The sequence below is a fragment of the Blennius ocellaris genome (assembly GCF_963422515.1).
Source record: "Blennius ocellaris genome assembly, chromosome: 12".
Lineage (NCBI taxonomy): Eukaryota > Metazoa > Chordata > Actinopteri > Blenniiformes > Blenniidae > Blennius > Blennius ocellaris.
This window is the reverse complement of record NC_137661.1, coordinates 22,134,978-22,159,916: the sequence shown is the minus strand read 5'-3', so window position 1 is coordinate 22,159,916 and position 24,939 is coordinate 22,134,978. Positions and strand designations below refer to the sequence as shown.

Below are 24,939 nucleotides of genomic sequence, written 5' to 3'. Positions count from 1 at the left end.
TAGTTGCTTTTATCTGAGTTTTTTCTTTTTCTTTTTCTAAAGTTGTATATAGCATGTTTGCTGTCCAAAGTCATGTGAACAAACCCATGTAGACGATATCAATTATTTTTGTATTGTCTGTTTGTCTGAACATGTAAAGGTTCTTTTTGCTGCATGCGTACAGCATACATGCAACAGATATTTATATCTCTTCATTATAGAGCATTTATTATGGACATTTTAACTACATATGTCTAATAAGCTGGCATTGGAGTGCCTTCTCCAAGCTATTGACTGTGTATCCTCATAATAACCCAGAAACGTCTATGAGCAGAAACTAAAGATTTTCAGGCTGCAAGTGTCCTGTGTTATGCAAACCAGACCTCGCAGCCTCAGTTTTGATCACTGTGTTTAATTCATGGATAGCCATGACAGTCTTTGTGGATTCAGGATCCCAATGCAATATTTCAATGAGCATGTTGCATTAGTCCTTGAATGGAATTCACTTGAAATAATTTGGGCATCTTTCAAGTCATTTCTTTTCTTTAGATTCAGTGACGTAATCGCAAAGAAACCCCTGAGGCCCCTCCTGGGTTTATCACAGTTTGCCGGCTCTGTGGCTGTGATAGATTCAACAGCAGGTTAATTGGTGTGGATGCTAATAGATTTGCTGCCATGTGCACGTCCCTGGAGACGTAAGCCTGAAGCTTCTTTCTGCTCATCTGCCATTTAGATTTTCAGCTTATTCCCCACTTATCGTCCCTGTAGCCAGTACGTTCACGTGTCTTTTTTTTTTTTTTTTTTCCTGCCTTCATGGGAAATCAGGAGCCCTCCTGGAGCAACTTCATCAATCTCTTTAAAGTTTCTAAACAACATTTCTCACCTGGTGATTAATGATTATCTCACAGCTCCATTTAAAAGCGGCTTAGACCTGCAGCAGGGGAATAAGACCAGAGGTTGCACACAAAGCAGGAACCATCTGCTCTTACATGCTTTGCAAGTCAAAAATGTAACTCAACTTTGTTGGCATTGATGAAGTTCGTTGTGAAGGGCACTGGAAATTAGACAAGTGCTGCAATACTTGTCTGTGTTCACGTAGTAGAAAACACTGTAGAGTAATTGCCAGACCGTTATTGTTGACTGGCTCTCTCCAGTGTTCAGCCTGGACTGACTTATTGACTGGCCGACCGCTTTGCTCACTAATTAATCTGCCATGATGAATAACCAGCACTACAAAACATATCAATAATACATATAATGATTCTTTTTAATATAAATTCCTCCCAATCTTTTTTTTTAATCAAACTTAGTCAAAGGTGAATATCACACTACCTTCACCAAACAGACGCTATTCTATGAATTTTAGATTACTGATCTGATTTAATCATCTAAATTGTGTTGACACACTGACTTTGGAGGATATTTTTTGCAGTGTGATGGTTTTGTTGCCTCGTCAATGTGTGGCCGACCGACGGTCCACCAGGTTGACGGCTGGATGTTCGACCAGCCAGCAGGGCTCACCGTAAGCATCTTGTGTCCTTCAGATGGAAGAGGGTGAGGGTTCAGTCGGCCCAGAATATGACCCTGTTAAAGCCCACCGGAGCCCAGGGGAGGACAATTGGCACCTGCTAGCTGCTTATCCTCCCCCTGCTGCCCCCGGCCCAGACCCATGCTCCCCTAGGTAGTACCACACGACTGCTTCATTCCCATTGTCCCCCCCCCTTCCTTGTTGTGTCACTGCCCTGGCATTGTGGCTTCATTGAGGACCAACCCGCCCGAATGCTCCACACCACACCGCTGCAGTCCACTGCAACACGCCCCAATGCTTGGTGACGCCAACTTGCATCTTCAGTCATGACCCCATGGCTGCGTGTTACAGCTTTCTCACACTGCCCCCTCTCCTATTTACATTTTTTTTTTTTACATGTAAAATACAATTCTTGTGTATCTATTTTAAACCCATATTATATTTGAATGACACCCCCCCCCCCCCCCCCCCCCCCCCCCCTCCATGAATAACCTCATCCTTCCCTGCCCAGATGTGACTGACCCTGTCCTCCCTTACCCAACCATGACTGCCCATCTTTTCCCTTAACCCGGTCTCTATTCACCCCTCAGTGTTAAATATCAGGTATGGATTCAGAGTTTAGACGGAGAGAGAATGCTGTTGGCGTGCAAGCTTCTTTGTATTCGCCCATATTTACATTCATTCGCCATCCGTTCCCACCATACCCGATATATTGTCATTTGCTTGTAAATATTTGAATCATTTTAAAGTACGATACCTTGATTTATTGTTGTTTTTAATTAATACAATCATTTGTTGGGTGAGATTTTTTTGTTTTTGTTTGGTTGGTTGCTTTCTGCTACAAACACAGCGTTGTTTTCAAACACCATCAAACCAACAGGTCAGGATTATTATATTGTTAAATGCAAATCAGTTGAACTGTAAGAACTATTTTCATCAAAATATAATCAGTTACAAATGTTGATAGTTTGCACATAAATATACAATTATACCCTGGCTCTGATGTAATAACCTTCTCCAAATAGGAACAATTCTATATTAAAAAAGAAATTAAAATTCTAGATTGAATGTTTACTGTAAATCTTACCATATATATAAATATGTTGGTATGCAGATCAAAACAAATATCAATTGTCAGTTATTTACTTTTCTGAGTCGTTTCATTCAATATTAACGCGTAATGTTTAAATGGGTGTTTAAGTCACGTCGAATGAAGTCTAGACAGAAACTCCTCCGGTGGCTGCATGAAAGAGCTCCGCTCAATTCTGAAGCCGTGGCAGTAACTCAGCAGGTCGGTAATGTTCCCTATATAGCTGTCACTGGGACCGTCACTCATTTTTATTGTAAATACCTCAGTTCTGTGGTCCAATTCTCTGAAATATTGCGTTTCCAAGAGAATTGTCAATCACCTGGGTTTTGAATTTTTTTTTTTTTTAATTCTGGGCCTTGATGGGTCACTGCCTCTTCACACCCGAACGTAATGACACTTAAATAGCTGGTTCAAAAGCAGTAAAGAGGTGAAATGATCAGTTCAATTGGTTCTTTTTATGAGGGTGACCTATTTTGAATATATTGGCTGGAGAAAATGCTAGAAACTAAAATGAAATGTCTGTTTATTACCCATGTGGTTATGCCAACATGGAGCATTTGTTGACATTTTAGCAACAGGGAAATGCTTATCATAGATTCCTCAAAATCCAGATGTGGCACAGCTTTGTTTCCTATGGTTTGTGCTGGTTGTTCGTCTAGAATAATGGCTGCTAAGTTTAGTTTGATGACAACACAGATACATTTGTTTGCCTTTTCCTGAACATCAAATAAGCAGCAATACCGACGGAGTCCGAGCTTCAAAATTATCCCTTTATTACATTGGAGCACCTGAACCTGCCAGAATAATACATCCTCACATTATTTTGTGCGTGCTGTGTCGTTTCCTGGCCAAGATTCAGACGAGTTGGTTTCCTTCCAGCAGTGTCTCCAATATCTTTTGCAGCAGCAACATCAGAAGCCAGAGCTCTGTGGAAAACAATCGACTCATTCAATCTCAAGTGAAGGGCAGTTATTTATTAGCTTGAGAAGCAGCATGATATCATCAAATACAAAACTTTAGAAGCTGTGTCCAATAAAACCAAATATTGGTGTGGAATTGTTGCTATTGTATATCCGAAGGAAATAAAATCGGATTTACTGAAATCCTATTTGCTTTCAATGGCAAGTGGTTAGTGCTACAGCATGCAGGGCGAAAGACGTTAGGTCTGTTTAAATTTGTTATGCTGTGCAGAAGAGGGATGCACAGTGCAGAACCGGTGGGTGTAACCTCACCCTGCCCTCGGTCTCCCTTTCCTCTTTGTCTTTCTGGAGTTTTCTCCTCTCCTTCACTCAGTCTCTCAGCTGCTGAGTCAGATCAACAGGGTCACCTGATCCCACTGGTCCGTAAGCAGCAACTTCATTCAGCTTCATCTCTAAACACCTCACTGGCTTGGTGGGAAAGCATAACGTAGAATGTAGTTTTGTCTTTGTTTATTAGTAGGCTCATGTACTGCAGTGTTTTGAATTAGTGTATTATTCTCACATATGTGAGTAGGATATGTGATGTAGGATATTTGTTTTAACATAATTGTAAACATTAAGTTATGTACTGTTCGTTCTTCTTTTTACCAGTTAAAGTAGATGGCCCCACCCCCTTTAGTCTGGTATGGTGCAAGGTTCTTCCTCTTCGCTGTGGCCTGTTACTGCACATGACTGATTTTATACATTTCATGAGACAATCGAGACGATTTATTACAACATGTTGTAGTAATTATGTCTATGAAGTGCTAAAAATAGGATTATAATTAAATAACTTATTAATAGCAGTTATAAGTAGCTTGCTAAATGTTTATTTAATAGAAAAGGTTTAAATAAGAAGCACTGGGCTCATATTACTGCCTGTGAAAATGAGCTCTTGGCCTCCGTTCATGGTTAGTTTATGCTGAGAGATGTGGATTGGATGCTGAGTGATCCATCATAAAGATCCCTGCAGGATAACCTGAGCCGAGGCCACGAACACAGAGGCGGCTCCGTTGGCCTCCAGGGATCTCCCTCAACTTATCTTACTACAGGTTCAACGTGGCGCTGCAGTGAAACAAGTGCTGCTGAGTGGGAGCTTTTCTACCAACCTTTATACAATAGTGTTTTTAACCATGATGATTATTATTATTGTGAATGTGTCGTCTTGTAGGACGCCCAGGGTGTCAATCATTTAAACTTTTTACTTTAAAAACACATCTCGATAAAATAAAATATACCGCAGATCTTATTTCGATTAACACAGAATATTTTATTTTGCTTTCTTAAAAATTTTTGTTCCTCACAGGTTTAATTTTTTTTTTTTTTTTTTCATTCATTTGCAACATTTCAGTCATTGATGCAGCATGTTGTAAATGTTCTCCTCTCCACATTGCTGATGTGACAAGCATGCAATATATCATTCCCAAGTCGCCCTTGTCATCCGGTCAGAAAAGAGTTAGTATTGGTTTAATTTTCACTTTTTTCTCTTTCTCTTCTCACCTCTTCTGCTTTTTTCTTTTTTCTTTTTGCATTCCTATGGTTTCTTTTACGCTCCCAACTTTTCACCCCATCCCTTCTTCCGCCCTTCCTTTCACGCCGTCACCGTCTCTCCCCTCCTCTAGCCTCTATCAGCCCCCCAGGCGCAGGACCTCAGCTGTGTGGAGTCCCTGTGCTGCTACCAACATGGGCAGAGCGGCTGTACCCGCCTGGCCCGCCTCCTGGAGCACATGACCGGACAGTGCAAGGCCAGCGCCAACAATTGCCATGCATCCAGCCGCAGCAACAGGTGGGGGGAGGAGGACCAAGACGCCACACACTGATTATGAATCCTGACGAACCCTTGCGGTGTTACGAACCCCCGGGCCGCAGGCTGGAGACTGTTGGAACCTGTGACACACGGCTGCAGTCTTTTCCCGTTCGGTCGTAGCGTTTTCAACATATGGTGGCGGGGAAGTCGGTGTTTCAGGAGCTCCCGGACGCTGGTTTTTCGGGAGCAGCTTGGCAGGACTGTGGGCTTTCAGCCAGAGGCGGATAAAAGGCTCAGGCCAACAACCGGCTGCACTGTTATGAGTTTTTAATTTCAGCCGCGGTCTGTGCCGTGAGAGCGAGGGGTCTGAACGTTTTGATGAGACGAGACAGAATGATGTGCCGAACCGTATCTGCACAGGATTGTCACACGGGATGTGTATGGGTACACCTTGTAACCAAAACCGTACAGACCGTTTATTGAAGTGGAGGCAATGGTAATCCATTCTGGCAGGCCAGGGAAAACCTGAAATCTATTATTTTTATCAAATCGTATATGTGCACCAGTGTCAGTCCTACACTATGGCTTGTGTGTGTCGCCCGTATCCTAGTCATATGATATAATCCGTTTTGTCCGTCCTGCCCGCGTCCTTTATCCTATCTAGTTGCACCTGCTTAAAAAGTGAGTTTTTTGTCATTAATTGAAGCCTGATTAGCCAGTGTTAATTGAAATGATCATATCTGTAAAGTATTTTAACAGGTGACACCAAGGCTGTATTGTCCTCCTCTTCTTGATCACTCGAGGGTTACTCCTGAAAGGAGGCCAGATGATGGATAGCCGAGTCCCAAATCACCCCAAACACCCAACATGAGCATGTTTGTGGCATTAACTTGTGTTTAGGAAGTGGGACGATCCTGCTTCTCAGCGTTCAAGCTGCACTTTGACAATTGATCATTCTGGTTGCTTTCGATGACGGTGAGCGAGTCTGTGAAATGTCCGGCCTTCGGTGCACAATGATGCTGAAAACGATGTCAGTGCACTTCACCAAGAGGCTCCAGAGCTTATTCAGGTCGGGCTTTGTTCAGTGCTTCAGGTCCATCAACAGTTTGATTCCTCCGCTCAAGGTTTTTGCCGAGTGCAGCTTTTAAAGACTGGTGAGCTGAGTTCACAGTTTGCTGATCTGCCCTGTTGGCAGTTTTAGTGTTATTGTGTCTTGTTCACCTGAACGCCAGAGACTCTGTGGGGGTCATTGATTAATTGACCTGATCGGCCCTTTCTTGCTGAACAATCAATATTCCCCCAAAACATCCTGGGAGTGAAGTATCGATCCCATCTGTAATGAAGATGTAGCATCCCTGTTGTCGGTGTGTAAGCCTTTTTCATCCACACATTCATGTGTCTGGACACGCGTGTTTGTTCAGTGTTTATGAAGCTTCAGACAACACGTGAGACAAATCAGACCCTCCGGATGGTTGCCGATAGACCCTGTGGTCCAATAGAGGACTGTGTGAACACACTGCAGTCCTGCTATATATAGATAATCAAGACTCGCTGTAGTGCCGTCCAACTAATTAAGTTTTTTGGCCACAAATGTTTAAACTTTGATTCAGCCAGTGCGGTGCATAAAGCTGGGTCATATGCTTTAATATTCATGCCCTTCATTATCTCTCAGACATTTGAAAGTGAGCTTATTCCGTGTAAAATAATCTATTCCGGTTGCCGTCGGGGTCCGTTCGCTGAGAGAATCGACACCCTTTAGCATCGGGGCGAAATTGCCACTAACTGCATGATTCAATTTAGATGAATTTCTTCCTGTGGGAATGATTGATTTGTTTTCTGACCTTGGCACGCACCCGCCAACCAGATTCTTCCAAGTGAGCAAACAGCAATTTGTACTCCCACAAGGATAAACACAAACAAAGGACATGCATAAACTGCCTTGCTTCCGTGCGTTTTACACTGTAAACAGAAAGGATGTCGTCGACTAAATAGAATTAGGGCTGAATGTGCAGGTTTTATTTTTTTGACCCCCCTCCTTACATTTCTGTTTGTCTCCTCCTCCTCTCAGCCCGTCTCAACAACGCACCGGTAAACCATAAACCTTTGGCTGTCCCTCCCGTCTCGTCTCCGTCCTTCACATTTTGGGTTTTGAGGGAGTAGAGGATGCGGCTGAGAACGCCCGAACAAGTAGCGGGACTCAGCCCATGTTTGGCCTTAATGCTCGGATACTGCCATGGGGGAAAGGGAATGTATATCCACCCACTCCTGTATTCTATGCTTAATGAGTGGAAAGAACATGTAGCAAGCATATTTACAACTTATATAATACGTCGTGTATTTATCTGATACTTATCGGAAAGCCAAACTGTAGTTGGCTGCTTGACTTGGCCTGTTGTCACCGCAACGCAAACTGGGAACAAAAGTGATAAGTCGAATATATTTCCCATTAAATCGGTTGATTTCTGTATGCAGGTGCTTGATTCAAGCAGCCGAGTCTCCATCCAAACATCAAGTGGATTTTAACAGAAGCATGAGCAACAAAGATTAGTGTCATTTTGGTCGAATATAGACGATTTCAGAAGAATGAGGTAATCAAACATCTAATGAATCCTGTGAGCCGCAACAAAACAATGCTCCTGGAGTATTTAACTAACCCTATTTCAATGAGGATTGTAGAAGAGTTTGTTTGTTTTTTTTAATCCAACTATTATTAACTAAATTAAGCTGTCACAGAATTCTCATCCTATATAAGATGTTTTCTGAAATATGAACTGGAGCCTGCCCAGCCTCACAATATCACTTACAAAATACAAGATGTAGTGAGGGTGTGTTGCAGGTTCTGGATAACCTGGGAAACGGATAAATCATTACGTCTGCTATAAAAACACTGAAGCTTTTCGGAAAAAAAAACTAAAACATGAACACCACTGCTGCCTTCTCTCACGATGTAAACAGTTCGTCTTTCAGAAGCGAAACTTAACCATAAAATGTTGTTTTTACACCTGGACTCTCATAAATGTCTTGCTACATGTCTAATAAAGACTCTAATGCACATCATGTATGTGCATATATATATTTACATCACCAGGCTAATTTGATCGGTATGTTGGATTATATGAGTAATTATAATCTGTCTCTGGGCAACGTGAGGATTTTGTCACGAAAGCGAAACAAGCAAAATGTAGAATTAAGACACATCACACATCTAAAATTACACGTTTCTCCTGTTATCTTGTTTTAATCTTATAACAATAAGGCCACGTTTTGATTTCAGCTTCAGTTCAGTTCATTGTGTTCGTAACTGAAATGTGCGACCTGTTTTGTCGGCTTCACATTTCCACCCGATGCTTAAAGCAACATCACAAAACGGTATTTCAATCAATGATTCCATTTGACGATGGACGGAGACTCTGCTGCCGTCTCGCTCCTGTTCTACCAGAACAAGGGGACCACCGTTTAACCAGAGAGGCTGCTGGGAACCGTCGTTTCTTTATTTAGTGTTTTCTTTCTGCTACTTCCTGTATCTTACTAATCTTTTTATACTCGATCCTGAAGCCTTATATGTGCTTCTGATAAGAGGCCAACATTGGGGTGGGTGGGGGGGGGGGCATGCTTGTTTTATAACCAGGGGTGTTCCGGGGGGGGGTGGAGCCGAAACTCTCCTTCACCTGCCAGATGCTACAAAACAAGAATACCCTGACTGTCTTGTTGCATGGGGGCAGCTGTTGCCTTTGATATTTTGTATACAATGTGAACCTGTATGTACCTCCCCTACACACACACACACACACACACACTCCTGCACTCGTCTCTTCCTGTCCTCACTGTGTCTTTTGTCCTTCTGTGTCTGAAATCTGCATAATGTTGTTCGACCTTCTGGATTAATTATTCATGTTCTGTTAACGTCCCCTGTGAGCTTGATCTTGTCAGAAATCTGCTCGTCCTGTTCCTTTCTTGGGTTCATGTTCCTGCCGGGGCCAATCCCAACAACAACAACGCGGGGGGGGGGTGGGGGGAGAAAAAAACAAAAGTGTTTTGGGTGCTCCCACGGAGCAGAGATGCTTTTAATTTCAAGTCCCTGGTTTGGTGCAGATTCTCAGTTTTCCAGGTCTCAAAACGGTTGTCTTGATCTCGATCGCTGAACGTGACGAGCTCCGGTCCCCGGCTCCCGGTGGTCAGGTTTTAACTGTGAGTGCGGGCAGCAGGGGGCGAATCCGCTGTGACCTTTAAACCCGGTCAGGCGGCGGGTGTTCGTGTGACGTGTCGGTGTTTCCCCCCCAGATGTTTCCGGCGGTCGAGCTGGTGTGAATGTTCTGTCTTTACCGAGACGTTTTCCAAAGGAGCTCCAGCTCGTAAAGCCACTGCCAGGAAGGACTGTGCCTCTGTCATCGCTGAATTTATCATTTTATACTATAGGAAGCATTTATCTTTGCTGTTTAGAAACATAATTCAGTGTGACACCTATTTTTCTAGTCAATAAGCAGATATTTAAATAACCAGCCAACCTTTACTTTGTATATTCTACCTGCAGTAATGGAAACCGGTGTTTTTTTTTTTTTTTTTTAGGGGATAGAGGGGAAAGAATGATTCTGATTGCTTGTTGATCATGATTTATTTCCTTTATTATTATTTACAATTATTGTGTTAATTTCTATCTCAGCATTGAGTCGCTAAAGTCTCACCTCAGATACTCAAACTCGGAATTTTAGTGATATTTATGAGATCGGGCCTCTAACAGTGTCACAAAACCAACTTCGGTATCAAATAATTTCTCGCTTTCGTTTCTTTAGAATTTATTAGTTTAAAGACTTTGTATTTTATTAAAAGTAACAGATTTTTCTCTCGAACACCTGAAAACTAATTTGGAAGAATTAAAGTCGTAGTAATGAACAGACTAGATGCATGTCGTCACCCAGACTCGCTCTAAACGAACATTTCCTTTCTACCAAATGGATTTTACCACAAGATTTAAACACTAGAGCAAAGTTTGTATCATCGTTGACTTGCAGACGTTATTGGGCCGAGTGGGTTTTGTCAAATTAAATAGTAGTGACACGATAACGTTGTTATAATAGTGTGAGTTAATGAGGAGAGACTTTTGATACTCGTCACTTTAACGCCATCAAAAACATCACTAACTCCTCACCTCACTGCTCTCTGCTTCCTCCGGCTGGCTCCTGCACATTATGGCCACGTTTACAACAAACCCGGGGTTTAAAGAAACGGATATTTCTGGAAAAACCGCCTCTTGTTTGTATCTAAAGGGAGGCGGAGATTTATGTCACAATTCATGGCTTCATGCTTCTCGCTACACTGCCCCCTACAGGTTTGACTGCTCATAGCAGCTCTGAAGCAGTTTATATGCAGGTCTGTCATGTTTTTTTGGGATTTTTTTTTTTTAAGTAGAGCGGGAAATATTTGAAAAAACCTGGGTACATGTAAACGTGGCCTATGATTGCAAACCCCAGAACACACACCTATGCATACACACACACACACAAACTGCGTCAGCCTCTTAACGCTCAGTCCCTGCTGCATGTTTTCAGGTCTTGGAGCGACACGGAGAACTTCTACTCCAACGATCGCAGCATCCTGACGCTGTCGCCCATCGAGGGCTCCCACTGCTGACTCCCAGGGCCACAGACTGTAACACACACACACACACACACACACACACACACACACACACACACACACACACACTTTTGGGGAAGCGCCGCCGTGCCACCATGAGTTCATAAGCTCACCCCCGGCCATCTTCTCCCGCCGTCATGTTAGAAATTAGCAACCGAGTAGTGAATCCACTCGGGGAACGACGTCGAGGAACGTCCGGCAGAAGCTTGCACCGTTGAAGGAAATGAAGCGAGATGCATGTCAGACGGGCTTCACTATTGGACGATGTCCTCGTCTCCCCGCCGCTTTGCACACGTGAATCCAAAACCTTTAGAAGCATCTTAACGGCCTGAAGTTTCTCTCTTCTCAGCTCCAGGCTCTATTCTTTTACTGGAGCTATTATATATATATATCAAACTATTTTTCCAGTTGCACACCAGTTGACAAACTTTTTTTTTTTTTAATCTTGTAACTGATACTGAAAGGACGTCGTCAGTCGAAGCAGAAGGGGTGTTGCCAGTTTGGACTGGTTGACCAGCGTCGCTGCAGGATCTGGTCTGGTCACATTATTAACCTTCCACGAAAACTCCCGCTGCTTCGGACTGAAAGGGAACGAGCCGCGGTCCCGTAGCATCCCGTGACCTCGCCGTCTCTCACCGTGCGCTCACCTGCGCCAAAGACCAAAGGATTCCAGACTGGACTGTCTAAAGTGTTTATTTTTGTGCCTGATTGTACAGAAGCTTCTATGTTGTCGTCGAGAAGACTTGTTACTGTGCTGCTCTCCCGTCTTGACCGTCCGGGCCTCCGCCTCCGCCTCCCCGCGGCGGCGGGGGAAGAAGGTGGCCGGACGTCATAAAAAGCCATAAACTCCGAGGAGGTTTTATTGTCGGTCGACGACCGAAGGTCCTGCAGCCGGAGGCCGTTTCTCTGAACTCCTTCCCTTTGAATGCCTTTTCTTTATCAGCCCGACGGCAACTCAGCATTAAAAAGCTCCGAGACGACGAGGAGGAGGAGGATAACGGGACGTCGAAAAATCTACATCGATAAGTAGAGCGGCGAGTTCTACTGGTCCGCTTTGAACCTCAGAAGTGGCCTGAGAGGATTAATGATTATTAATGCTGAGCTGTTCCGCCGACTCGTGGCTGAGCCGCGTCGCCCCAGACGGCCGAATGTCTCCACGTCCACAAACAGAGATAGAAATATATATTTTGCTCTCATCAAAGAGGTTTGGAAAAAGCAGAGCGTTTTGCACAAGTCACATATCAAAGTCACCTTTTTATAAATAAAAAAAAATAAAAAAATGATCTTTCCTCCGTCATCGTTCATCTCAAATCATTTAAAAATCACCTTTTCTTTGCTGTTACATTGGGGGTGTTTTTGTCATGCGCCGCCTTTTGTCCGCCAGCTCTTTTTTTTTTCTCTCTCTCTCGTCTCGCTGCGCGGCGGCCGTGCTGGTTGAAGGAAGTCGCACGCTGCCTGCAGGGTCACACACTCCAGCAAGGAAAAATAAAGACTTGCCCCCCCCCCCCGAAGGTCGCTGACAGACGTGTGGCGTAGAAAAGACAACCGTTTTAGACCCCCGGTGGACGTTAGCGTTGAAGTCTCTCCAATAATTGAACATTTTTGATGTTTTTCTTTTCCAGTTCGGTCGTTTCAGTCTGTTCACGCAGGTATGACTGACGGTGGAAGTGTATTTATTAATGTTGTACTTTTTTTTTGGTTGTTTGTTTGTTTTTCTCCTCCTGTTGTTTGTGTTCTGTACCAGCCGCCTCCATAAAGGAGCCGTTGTTATGAGAGCTGATGTTTGAAGATGAACTCGCGGTTTGTCTGTGGACCTCATTCATATGAGAGATGTTTTAAATCAGTTGACCTCATATCTGTTATTAAAATCTCTGTCTTGAAACACCTCGTGCCTCCTGCGTTGATTTGAAGAAGCTCTCGAAGGGTTTGGGGAAAATTCATCTCACACTTCTGATTTTCAACTTACTTTCATGAAATCGCTTCTTTATGTTTAAAACACCTTTTAAAACACGATCAGCTGCAACGAACGGATCAGGTTTCAACATCCTGGGTTTTTAAAGGTTGCCATAGCGATCATGTTGGTGACTCAATCCAAGAATATTTTAAGAGCACCTAAAGTGCAATTGCGGACTCACACACACACACACACACACACTGGCCAGTTTCGTCTCAGCTGGTAAAATTACAGCATAATTAACTATGAATAATGACACCCGCCACAGTTTCCATTTGCTTTAGAATGACGAGGGCATAAATCATCTACATTTAATTAAAGAAGTTATTACCAAAACTGGGCATATTGAGGTGTGATTTCACCATTATTCTTTTTTGTTTTTTTTAACAATAGCCAGCATTATTAAAAAAAAATGTCCAAGAAAAGACCATGCAAATACAAGATACAGGTTGTATCCTGTATTTGCATGGTCTTTTCTTTCTTTACCATTCAGAACTGCTCCGTGCAAGACGTTCGCTTCACACACCGAGACGCGCCAAAGTTAAAGACGTGATGGTGACTCTGCTGAGCAGGTGGCAGAGGAGGGAGGGAAGGAGGCGAATGACACGGAGCTGAAACACCTGCAGTGTGGGGGCGGGTCTGATGCCTCCTCGTGCTCAGCATGGAGACCCAGGGTGGAAAACAATTGAGCAAATAACTTCATCTGACTCAGGAAATGTAACTTTAAATGTCTAAACAGTCACACGCACACGTGTGACAAGTGCAATTCAATAATTAAAGATATTAACTTCTAATCTTTGATGGAAAATTAAATAACAACTGAATGTTTGAAGTTTTTTCCCCTTCTTTAAGTGTAACTTCTGACGAAGTTGCACAATCAAACACATAAACACTAAAACCTTCTCATCACGGCTGATTTCATCTCCATCCTCTCAAGCCGACGTCATCCCGTCTCCATCGCCACAAATCAGGAGTATTTCTAGAAGCAGCAGATTACCTGGCCTCATAACTCACATCGGTTATTTAATATTTCATCTCGCCTCCACCCCTGAAGTCGAAGACGTGAGGACGGAGGCGCCGTCCCGACTTTAACTGAGGATCTGTGAGAGGTTGCAGCTTTATCACAGCCGTGTCATCTCTGTCCAGACTCGGGGTATAAATCTGGAGTTTTGTTCAGTTTTTATACAAATAAATAACAAAAATCGAATGCCTGCTGTCTGTGACACTCATTGTGAATACTTTAGTGTTTAATCAAATATTAATCTGGTGTAGTAAAAGTAACTTCAGGAATACATTTAGTAGAAATGAAAGTTTTTCACTTAGTAACACTTCAAGAGACACACAACAGACATTACTAACATTATTTTGACAATATACAGGAAGTCGCCTTTCAGCGCCAAAGATTTAACTTGAAAATGATAAATTATGAGCTTGAAGTTTATCAGGTGAAAATTCTAAGCCCTGATCAGTGAAATTGTTCACTTTTGCACCCCCTCGTGGTGAGTGATGATATAGCCTCATCTCTACATTTCTCCCAGCCAATCACAGTGGTTACACTCCGTGGATTAAAGTGAAGAAGTTTTATTTACCACATGGAGGAATTAGTTACATGTTTGCAAACAAACTGGTTTATTTCTACTAACCCTTCACAAACGTGTCCCAATTGTTTTGTGAATGGAGTTTATAATGAAGATAAAGGTGAGTAAAGTGAGTTTCTGTAAAATATCTGTGCTTTTCTATCTCAATCAGCTGCAATTCCCTGAAACGTGTCGCCACTAAACCGTTGCTATTAAACACATAAGAAGAAATGAGCCTCGCTGCTCTGAGCTCGTCTGTCCTAAAGTGTCCATCAGGTGAGACTCGAAGCCGTCAGAGCTTTTTAAAAACATTTATTACAGCGTTTGATTGGCTTTTTTTTTTTTTCACTTTCAAATCGTGAGTACATGTACAAACAGTCTGGAGGCGTCTGAGAACACGGGTTAGTAAGAAGAGAGATCTGCATTTCGGTTTCCTCCTGTGTAGTGATCAGTTGCTCTGTGAGGATTTACACACTGAAGAAGAAGAAAAAAACATCTGTCCAACTCAGACCGACGATCCATCCTTCAAAATTTGATTTTTTTTTTTAACCCAGAGGCTAAAAACGGTGACAGAAATACTGAAAACTCATTATCTGAGCAAAAACATAATGTGGAGTGTTTATTATTATATAAATATATATTTCTATTAATTCTTTAATGTGGGAGCGTCTCGTCTGGAACAGCAGCAGCGAAGGAATCCTTACTTGACATTAAAGTGCTGAGAGGAACGAGAGACGATCGTTTTGAGAGAATTATTGTCTGAAGTGTGGAAATGTGTTGGAGCCTCTGGATTAAAGAAATAACTTGAACCTGTTTAAAGCTCACAGGAAGCCGAGATCTTGGGAGTTTGTTTGCCCTCAGCTTGGATCATTACTTCTGACTTTAACAAAATAAAGGTCTGACCCAGGAAACTAAATGAGGCGGTGGAAGATCTCTTTTTATGTGACAAAACCACATAAAAAAGGAACAAAGACTTTACAAAAGCAGCTTTTTACTCATTGCATCATTCCTTCCAACGACTGAATCCTTCAGCAGATCGTCTGAGATGAAGGTTAAAGATGTTGGGGAAACACTTCATCATGAAAACTACAGGATCATGAGAACAATATCGGTTCTTCCTCTCTGGTGCCTGCGGTCGTTCTCCGAGGACAAAACGTCTGGAAGCGCCGTTTTAAATCAGGAGACGGTTGAAGGTCCGTCTGAACCGGCGACTTTCAGACGTCCTCGTGATTTGGAGACGATATAAAAGTTAAGAAATCAGGAAAAACGGGAAGTGAAGGTTTGTGCTTTTGGCGAGAGCAGGACCGAAAGTCTTAAGTGCAACGGCAGTGAGCGCTTTACGCCGTTAAGACGGTTAAACGTTTTGTTTTCACCGACGATCGTCGTTCAAGCCGACAGGTTGAGACGACTTCCTGCCGCTTTCAGTAACTAGATCAGCATATCGTCCCGCAGCCAATGTGAAAACGCCGTCTAGTGAAACGCTCAGATCGAGATCACAGCCAGAGTGCATTAGAACAAAAATAAAACACCCAATACTAACAGAAATGAGACGATAAAGGCAACTCTGCTGTGGGAAAAGGCAACGTGACAGAAGTTTCATCCTCTGGAGGAAAGACTAGGTTCGTTAGCTGCTACGTTCGTGTTCGTCTACCATCGACTCGTGTCGAAGCTTCTCGCGTTGAAATCTTCCGTCCAATAGAAATCACTGGCTGCTGCTCCCCTCCCCCGCCTTCGCCTCCCCCTCCTCCTCCTCCAGCTCCACCAGAGCGGCGTGGCGGTTGGCCTGTGAGCCCTCGCTGAAGAAAACCTTCTTGATCACGCCCGACTTGGGCGCTCGGATGGTGTGCTGCAGGAGGAAAACAACGAGGATGAAGAGTGTGCGTGTGTGTGTGTGTGTGTGTGTGTGTGTGTGTGTGTAGCTGTGGCGTTAAAGTGAGAGTGTGTGAGACTCGCCTCCATTTTCATAGCGATCATCACCATCAGGGGGTCTCCGACCGCCACTTTGTCACCGGCCTTCACCAGAACCTGAACACACACACACACACACACACACACACACACACACACACACACACACACACACACACACACACACACACACACACACACACACACACACACACACACACACACACACACACACACACACACACACACACACACACATCCGGGCGTCATTTGTCTCCAAAATAAAAAAATTCAATCAGATTAACGACACACGGTGAAGTGAAAACTTTATTTCTTCCTGCTCATTCGGTTTCTGATTGTCTCGTCACGTCCGTGTGTCTGAGGTAAACCGTGAGACACTCCAGAGGTGGATTAAAAAATAAAATTAAAAAATAAGACGGTTTTCTCATGAAGTGAAGGTAAAACACGATCAGATCATTTCACACTTTCTTCAACATGTAGTGAGAAAGTCCGTCTGCTTAACATTGACTTAAATGTCGTTACCAGAATCCAAGTGAATTCCAACATGCAAGTTTATTACTATAATTGTATATTGACTTGGAGAAAGCAACATTTTATCTAAAAAGGTTTTCCATCATGCAAGAAGAAGGAATTGGTCCACTGTGCAGCTCGGACTCAAAAAATGACAAAAGAAAATCCTGAAACGTCACGTTTGTTGTACAGCCTGGTGGTCAAACAAGTGAATGATGGTGAGGGAAACGAGGTGAAGCCGGACTGACCTTCTCTATGGTTCCAGTCATGGGGGCCACGGCTCCCCCCCGGGCCCCGGCTCCGCTCACGGCTCCCAGATACTTGGGTACCGGAGCGGACAGCTGGGAGCTTCCCTCCTGCAGGAGACATTGACAAGCAGCTCTCAGGACCTCAACATCTCACATTGGGGGGAAAAAAAAACAACTTTATGTTTAACTAACTAACATGACTAACGTGTAACTTTATGTTTTTATCACTTTCGTCTGTCTCACGATGCTTTACTTTCATGTAGCACCCCTCCTGCCGTCTGGACGATGTTTTCAGCTCCAGAGGCAACGGAAGTTTGACGTTTCACTTTGTGAACATTGTATAAATCCCTCGTTCTCACACGAGCGACGCAAGAACATCCGAATTCCTCACAGGAGGCACCGGGCGACATTTCAACTCAATTCTTCTTTTCAGTTTTCGGCAACGTACCGTGGAGAAGAGGTGCACCGTGTTGTCCAGAATCACCAGTTTGGGCCGAGATTTCACCCCGTTGACGGAGCAGTGCAGGAAAGTGGCTCCGCCCTCCGCCTCCGCCTCGCCGGTCACGTGGTACGCCTCGCCAGCGACCTGAGAGAAGTTTACGTGAGACCTCGCTCGTCGCGTTTCTCACTCCCGATGCACTTCTATCTGGTCGCGCCGCTACAACGTGACGCCGTTTCTCACAGGACGATCCTTTCGTCGCTTTAAATCAAACACACTCATCAAGTCCACAGAAAACCAGACCGACGGGATAAACAGGGTCTACCGCCGTACTCACTGTCGTCAGTGGCAACCGTGAACTTTCAGTTACATTTGATCAGAAATATAAACTGAAGCTGCTCCTGGGCGACATGATTTTTCTATTTCTTAATCTGTTGTTTTCCTTTGTTAATTTTTAAAATGGAATAAAGGGCATTTCAGACATGGACTGTAAAATATGGATACAAACAATTCAACATAAATAGATTAAATATTCTTCATGGTGTTTGTTCTCATAGTGTGGAAAGAACGGCCACATTTGATCAAAATGCAAGTATTTGACTTAACCAGAATCAAACATTCTGGAATAATTCCAGATTGAAACGTGTTTAAAACGACCATCATCCCATAATTTGTTTTTCATAATGCATTCGTTTATTAAGTCTTAGAAATTGGTCACACCAAAGTAGCAACCATCCGTTTTCAATAAAAAAAAAAAACCTTCCTTTAAAAAGGATCTACAAAGTAGTGAAAGTGGTAAAACGCTCACCTGCATGTTGTAGCTTCCATCTTTGTTGTACGTGACGGTCACCTGCACTTCTGGAAACACAAACCAAGAAAAGTTCTCAGGGAGAGAAAAACAAAACAAAGCGACGAGACGAAACTCGAATCTTTAGCCAACACAGTCGGAGCTCATTTCTGCGGCAATTTTAATAGAACCATTAAATAATGAGACGTCCATTAATACATTCACAGAGGAAACCAACCTTTAACTTAATTATTCAAACAGTCATTAAATACATCAGGGTCTTTTGCTTTACTTTTATCTCCCAGCTGCAGCGTCATGTTTCTGTTGAGCTGGATGTTGTTTCTGAAGCCGAGGCTGGAGCCAAACGGAGCAGCGGGATCTGCAACAATCACACACACTTCAAATAGCAGCAGAAATTCCACCAGGAAAAAAAGAAATAGAAATCTTAATGCTGCACACCACATCTGTCCTATAACACAGCTGAATATCCGTTTAGACGTCATGCATCTATGTTTCTGTACACACATTGTTACGGCGCTTCATGACCCTCCAAAGTTAAACTCGGGGGTGTAAACCTCATAATGAACCTTTCAGCATCATGGGAGTTAAACCAAAGCAGTTTTACCGGATTTTAATTAATTTGAACGCTCAGCCGCCATCACTGCAAAGCACAACTGCAAGACATGTCAGTGGCTGTCGTAGAGAAGATGAATTGACAGGTTGAACAAAGTGACTGCTGCCTTTTAGCCGGGTGGCATCAACGTGATTTATCCTGATGCGGCATTCTGCAGGGGGACTTGTCGTTTAGAGTCGGTGAAGACGAACGACTCAGTCGATTTGAGCTTCTGTCTCACGTCACTATTGTGCAACGACAACCCCAGCAGCAATGGAATAACCAGTTGACGCAAAGCTTTTGTGAATTAATCAATAATTTCTGCTCCATTTGTTATGAAAGCAGAAAAATACTGACAAACTGAACAGTTAAATATGCTTTTTTGTAAAAATTCTGACAAACTTTATTCGTCTCCGGTGTATCTGACCTGTGGCGCTCTGTGTGAAGCTGTGCGTCTGCTTCCTCTCCTGCAGCACCAGACCCAGAGCCGCCTGGCAGATCACCGCCCCAGATGGCGCCCGCGGCGCGGGGAAGAGGCCTGCGTAGTGCTGAGGGATGAAGCTGGTGGTCACGTTACCGGCCTCGAACTCCGGGTGGCCCGAAAGACTCAGCAGGAAGTCGATGTTTGTGTTCAGGCCGACGATCTGAAGAGACGACGGAGGTTAAAACGGCGACAACGGCGTCCGTCCTGAGGTTCTCCGTGTTTGTCGATTGTAGCGAGAAGTAAACTGTGCGTCTCACGTTGTACTGGCGCAGGCAATATCGGAGTTTCTTTAGAGCAGCCGAGCGATCCTCGCCCCAAACCACCAGCTTGGCGATCATTGGGTCATAATGTGCCGACACTTCATCCCCTGTAAGGCGCAGAAAAAAAAATAGGAATGAGAAGTCATCTGAAAGCTTTGCGCTCTTTGTCTCGCAGTGAGAATATCCTCGCTGTGAGTTTGGGCTTGTGACTGTGGAGTTTGCTCGTTCTCCCTGCGCAAGCACGGACTCTCTCAAACCTGGCGACCTGCTCGGGGTGTGACCCGCCTTCCCTCACCCTCCGCCGGGATCGGCTCCCTTCACATTAAAGGAGCATCAATATCTATGATGGAAGCTTTGGGTTAAATTGGTATTAAATCAAAATCACTAGTATCGACTTCCTGTCTCACGTCTTTGAAACCAATAGCTTTACGAAGGGAGGAAGTCCATCGGGGGAAGTCAGCTTGTTTTTCTGTTTCTTCTAATTGGACAAAAGTTTAAAAGGGGTTTTATTAGTGTCAGATTTCCATTAAAATGATTGATTTCACACCTTACTGGGTAACTTGTATTTCAACAATAAGGAGCGTTGACGCAGGCCTGTCTGCACTTGTTTCTGCTCTGCCTTCATTGGTTTATATCTCATCCTAGATTCACCTCCTTCCATACGTCAAGCAGTGAAACTCCTTTCAACCAATGATCAGTCGTTATGTTTCGGTCTTTACCCTCCCTGACTCCGGTCTCGATGCGTGTGTGTGGGTCCGCCGGAGGCGTGGAGAGATGCAGCAGAGGTCCAGCTCCTGGAAGGAAGTCGTTGTTTGGGTCCTCAGCGTAGATTCGAGCCTCGAAGGAGTGTCCTCTCAGGATGATGTCATCCTGGAGGAGCGGCAGACGCTCCCCTGCTGCCACCTGGAGGAGGATTCCACAAAGTGTCAGCGCAACTCGGAGAAACCCCCATCATGCCGCTCCGGCAGCGTTCAACCTCGACTCGTCTGGTCTCACCCTGAGCTGCCACTCCACCAGGTCAGTCCCGGTGATCATCTCAGACACCGGGTGCTCCACCTGCAGTCTGGTGTTCATCTCCATGAAGTAGAAGTTGTGCTGCGCGTCCATTATAAACTCCACCGTGCCTGCGGAGGAGGCCGGACCACGTGAGACGAGGATGCTGAAGCGGCGTCATCCGATTCCCGAGTTGATCGATTGCGTTTCTCACCTGCTCCCACATAGTTGACAGCTTTGGCTGCTCTCACTGCAGCCTCTCCCAGCTTCCTGCGGACCTCGGGGCTTATTCCAGGCTGTGACAAATGCAGTGAAACTATGTTATGGCCCCAATATCCATGTAGAGGGAACAAAGCAATCTGCACTCTAAGCAGGTTTTCTCTGCTTTTGTTTCTGAGACAAGGAAAGCCATTGAAATCTCACCTCGAAAATAAAGAATTGAAAGTTTTTCTATTGAAAAGAATAACTGGGGGGGGTCTAATGCGAAATCTATAGCTATCAGAGACAAAGGAGCCATTTGACAATCACTAATAAGTGACTGTGTTTCTTTTTTTAAATCAATAGAAAGTCTACATCTAGAACTTTAAGAGTGTCGAACAGTAAGTTTTGAAATGTATTTATAAAAAGCTGACATCTATTTATAAAGTATGTCAGAAACCCAAAGATGCCAATGAGCGCACCAGAAATCAAACCATCGGCCTGTAAAATCCAAGAAAATAGATTCACAGCAGCTCAATTTACTTTTCTGACTCGGAACTTAGCAAAAATGGAAGCATGCTTAAATAAACTGAGAAAAAGATTGATTAAACAACTTGAACTTTCTTTATATCGTCAGTAGATTTCCTGCCGTTTTTGCTGCAGAAAAGAAGCTCAGTATGTGCTTTTATTTCACCAGCAAACCTTTTTATACATTTATTTGCATTTACCCTAAAGTGAAAACACACTAGATTCTCTTGTTCTGATTATTAACCACCACATCTCTGCTATCATAAGAACTCGCTCACTCCTGGTGCTTCTTCTATGATCTTCTGATGTCTCCTCTGGACACTGCAGTCCCTCTCAAACAAGTAGACGGCGTTCCCGTGCATATCTCCAAACACCTGAACCTCCACATGCCTGCAGGAGGCGGGCACATAAATTTAACGGCCGGTCGTATAAAAAAAACAAATGAACAATAGTGTCGGTGGCATTCCCCTTTAGGGGGTGACAGTTACCTGGGGTCCTCTACAAACTTCTCAACCAGCATGACATCATCGTTGAAGGACTTTCTGGCTTCACGTCTCGCCGATTCCAGTTGCTCTAAGAAGTCAGACTCCGTCGGCGCGATTCGCATCCCCTGACAAACACATATTTACACGCAGATCAGGTCACTTCAGTTCAATTTAAATTAATTTTGCCTTGTCGGCTGCCCCTCACCTTCCCTCCTCCTCCACGAACTGCCTTGATCATCACCGGGAATCCGATCCGGGCCGCCTCCGCCTGCAGCTTCTCGTCCGATTGGTCCTCCCCATGGTAACCGCCAATGATTGGCACCCCGGCAGCTGACATTATGTGTTTGGATGTGCTGAAAAAGTACACAAGTAAATATCAAATCAATGTTGTGATTCTTACTTTTGCCTGATGTGTGTGTGTGTGCGTGCGCGTGTCACCTCTTAATGCCCATGTCTCGGATGGCAGAGGAAGGAGGCCCAACAAAGATGATTCCTTCCTGTTTACATGCTTCTGCAAACTCTGTGTTTTCTGACAGGAAACCATAACCAGGATGGACTGCCTACACACAAACAAACACAATTTCAGGCATAAACTAGGCACAATAACAACTAAATATTTTAAAAAAAAAGACAACCCGAGTGAAACAAGTAAAAAGACCCGACTATTTGACCTTCCCCCTCGAGGAGCGGCACTCACATGTGATCCTGACGCCTTGGCCACTTCTAAAACTTTCTCCATAGAGAGGTAACTCTGCTGGGAGGGAGGAGGCCCGATGTGGTACGCTTCGTCTGCCTAAGAGAATAAAAGCAAGACCAGGTAAAAACAACTTTACAGCCTCACGATGTCTCCTTTTATTCATTTGAGCATGGAGAGAGAAAGTCAATTCAGAACGGTGCGGTACAAAAAGGAATAAAATTCAACTCACCATCGCCACGTGCATCGAATGTCTGTCTGCATCGCTGTACACGGCCACAGAGCGCACACCCATCTTCTTGGCTGTACGCATCACACGGCATGCAATCTCTCCTCGATTGGCAATCAGCACCTTTTCTATCCTTCCCGACCCTGGAGACAACAAAGTGAGATTCTGGGGTGAACAGGACTAGACTGTAACACTATGAGGAGTCAGAACTCTCAAGAGATAATGCAATCCAAGACAAAGACAGAATTAAAAAGGCCTCCGAGTCCTGAATTAGAAACAAACATTTCTCAATGTTTGATCTCAAACAAGACGGACCAGCTTAATAAAAACACAAGATGTGATGTAATTTCATTACAAAGATCACTTTTCCAACTCAACTTAAGACACATTTTCAAATAACTGAACTGATGTGATTTATGATTAAAAAGCAGGTTGCTTTTCCAAGTGAACACAAGAGTTTAAAATATTCAAATATCTACCTGGACATTTTAATAAAGAAAACATATTTTCTCACGATTGTAGTTTGAAGGGGAGGAAGAATACATGTGAAGAGACTGTTAAAATCAGAAGTTTGTGTTTTGAGATTGTTCACTCACCTCCTGACACAAGCCTCACGCCTCTTTTGGTCCATGATAGTTTTCTGAAGAAACATAAACAACATCTTCAGTTCCACTTGTGAGCAAAACACAACGACGGGGGTGGCATTTTGAAATAAATATAGTGTTAGGAAATTACAGCAATAGTTCAATTTGCACTTAAATGAACCAAAAACATTAGCCACGTTAGCTTTCAGTCAGCTACCTTTATTTAACCTTGCTAACCTTGTAGCTCGCATATTGAAAAAAACATTTTTACCAACTCTTTAATGGCACAAATATTAAATAGCTGTATGTAGTTCAGGTCGCAGACCCTCAAACATCTGCACACAAGGTACAAACGTCCCACTCAAACACACCTGAGAGGTTAGCTGCTGCGCAGGTTAACACTTGTTAGCACAAACAAACGTAAGCTGACGTCAAGTCGACTTGGAGAACTATCAACAAACGTCAACGTGCTTGGAAAAAAACACGAGGGGTATTTTTTGGGTTAGTGGTACTCACTGTGTGAAGTTGCGCAGCCCCTGCAGAGTGGGGAAAGTCAGAATAACTGCAGCCATGACGACCAGCAGCCGAGGCTAACTGTGCTAACAGGCTATATGCCGGAACCAGCTGAGGACGGAAAGGCGAAGGGGAAATTAAAAACACACCAAAAACAGCTTTTATTCTACGAGCAAACGGCGGAGGAACGAGCACTGACACAAAAAGGAGATACTGTTGACCACTACAGAGTCACAGCTGCAGTCAAAACCACTGCCACTGCGCATACAATGTATTTGATATACTTTTTGGCCTTCCAGGGACTCGTAGTGTCAGCAGCCAATGAGAAGTTTGGACAAGGAGGCGGGTAGGAGGCTGCAGTTACCACGAATGACCAGCAGGGGGTAGTGTATGTCCTTTATACAACAATAATAAAATCCACATGAACAACTAATTATTCTAGTTTCTCAGAAATAATTACTAAGTACAGTGATGTGACCAATATGAAAATGAATATATATAAGATGATAACACACACATTGGTAAAAAAATATTAACAACTGTTAAAAACATTTTTTATCAAATCCTTTATCAAGATTTTGCAATGACAAAGGGATAGTTTTATTACAATTTGCAAAGTAAGCCTGTTTCGCATTTATATAATACCTACCAGAAGAAAATTATTTTGATAATAATATAAAATAAAACATTGACGTAAGAAAGGGCAATTTTTACCATTAACATTTAAATAGTTATAAAACTTTAGATGACATTTGACAGATATGTATTGTGAACTTTTGTCAATTCGTGTTAGACAGTAACGTTGCCTCATTGAATAAAATACAAATTTTCAATGCAGTCATTTGCAAAGTCATGATATTACAAAGAGCATTGGAGGTTATAACAACGACAAAAACAACAGCAATAATAATAATAATAATTGTCATCTTTATTTTGAAAATTATTAGAAAATGCTACTCCAAAAACATTCCATATAA

General features: G+C 43.4%; 2 protein-coding genes across 2 annotated transcripts in view; one reads left to right on the top strand and one right to left on the bottom strand.

Annotated features, from left to right (window-relative positions):
• Positions 1-12,813, top strand: part of atp11b (ATPase phospholipid transporting 11B) — a 49,684-nt gene extending 36,871 nt beyond the window's left edge. The window contains exons 29-30 of the mRNA XM_080506776.1: positions 5,179-5,342; positions 10,850-12,813. Of these exons, the coding sequence (XP_080362902.1) occupies positions 5,179-5,342; positions 10,850-10,931 (246 nt within the window). The 3' untranslated portion in view covers positions 10,932-12,813. The remainder of the gene's footprint in view (positions 1-5,178; positions 5,343-10,849) is intronic.
• A 1,950-nt stretch (positions 12,814-14,763) lies between these two features.
• mccc1 (methylcrotonyl-CoA carboxylase subunit) lies at positions 14,764-24,165 on the bottom strand. The gene is made up of 19 exons (XM_080506589.1): positions 23,966-24,165; positions 23,462-23,505; positions 22,869-23,008; positions 22,640-22,735; positions 22,381-22,502; positions 22,148-22,295; positions 21,946-22,067; positions 21,736-21,847; positions 20,946-21,027; positions 20,735-20,862; positions 20,458-20,641; positions 19,736-19,845; positions 19,422-19,638; positions 18,674-18,760; positions 18,403-18,452; positions 17,604-17,741; positions 17,156-17,263; positions 16,422-16,493; positions 14,764-16,314 (listed from the first exon to the last, which is right to left on the bottom strand). The coding sequence occupies exons 1-19, from the start codon at positions 24,019-24,021 to the stop codon at positions 16,171-16,173; spliced, it is 2,160 nt and encodes a 719-aa protein (XP_080362715.1). The 5' UTR covers positions 24,022-24,165; the 3' UTR covers positions 14,764-16,170.
• Between the last annotated feature and the right edge of the window lie 774 nt (positions 24,166-24,939).

Bases quoted from the DNA above. Each gene is read 5' to 3' on its own strand.
- mccc1 (XM_080506589.1), bottom strand. From the start codon at position 24,021: ATGGCTGCAGTTATTCTGACTTTCCCCACTCTGCAGGGGCTGCGCAAC. The intron at 18,453-18,673 runs GTAAAGCAAAAG...TTGTGTTTCCAG, and splicing joins GCTGCAGCTGGGAGATAAAA to AAGTGCAGGTGACCGTCACG. The intron at 16,315-16,421 runs GCGAGTCTCACA...TTCCTCCTGCAG, and splicing joins TGATCGCTATGAAAATGGAG to CACACCATCCGAGCGCCCAA.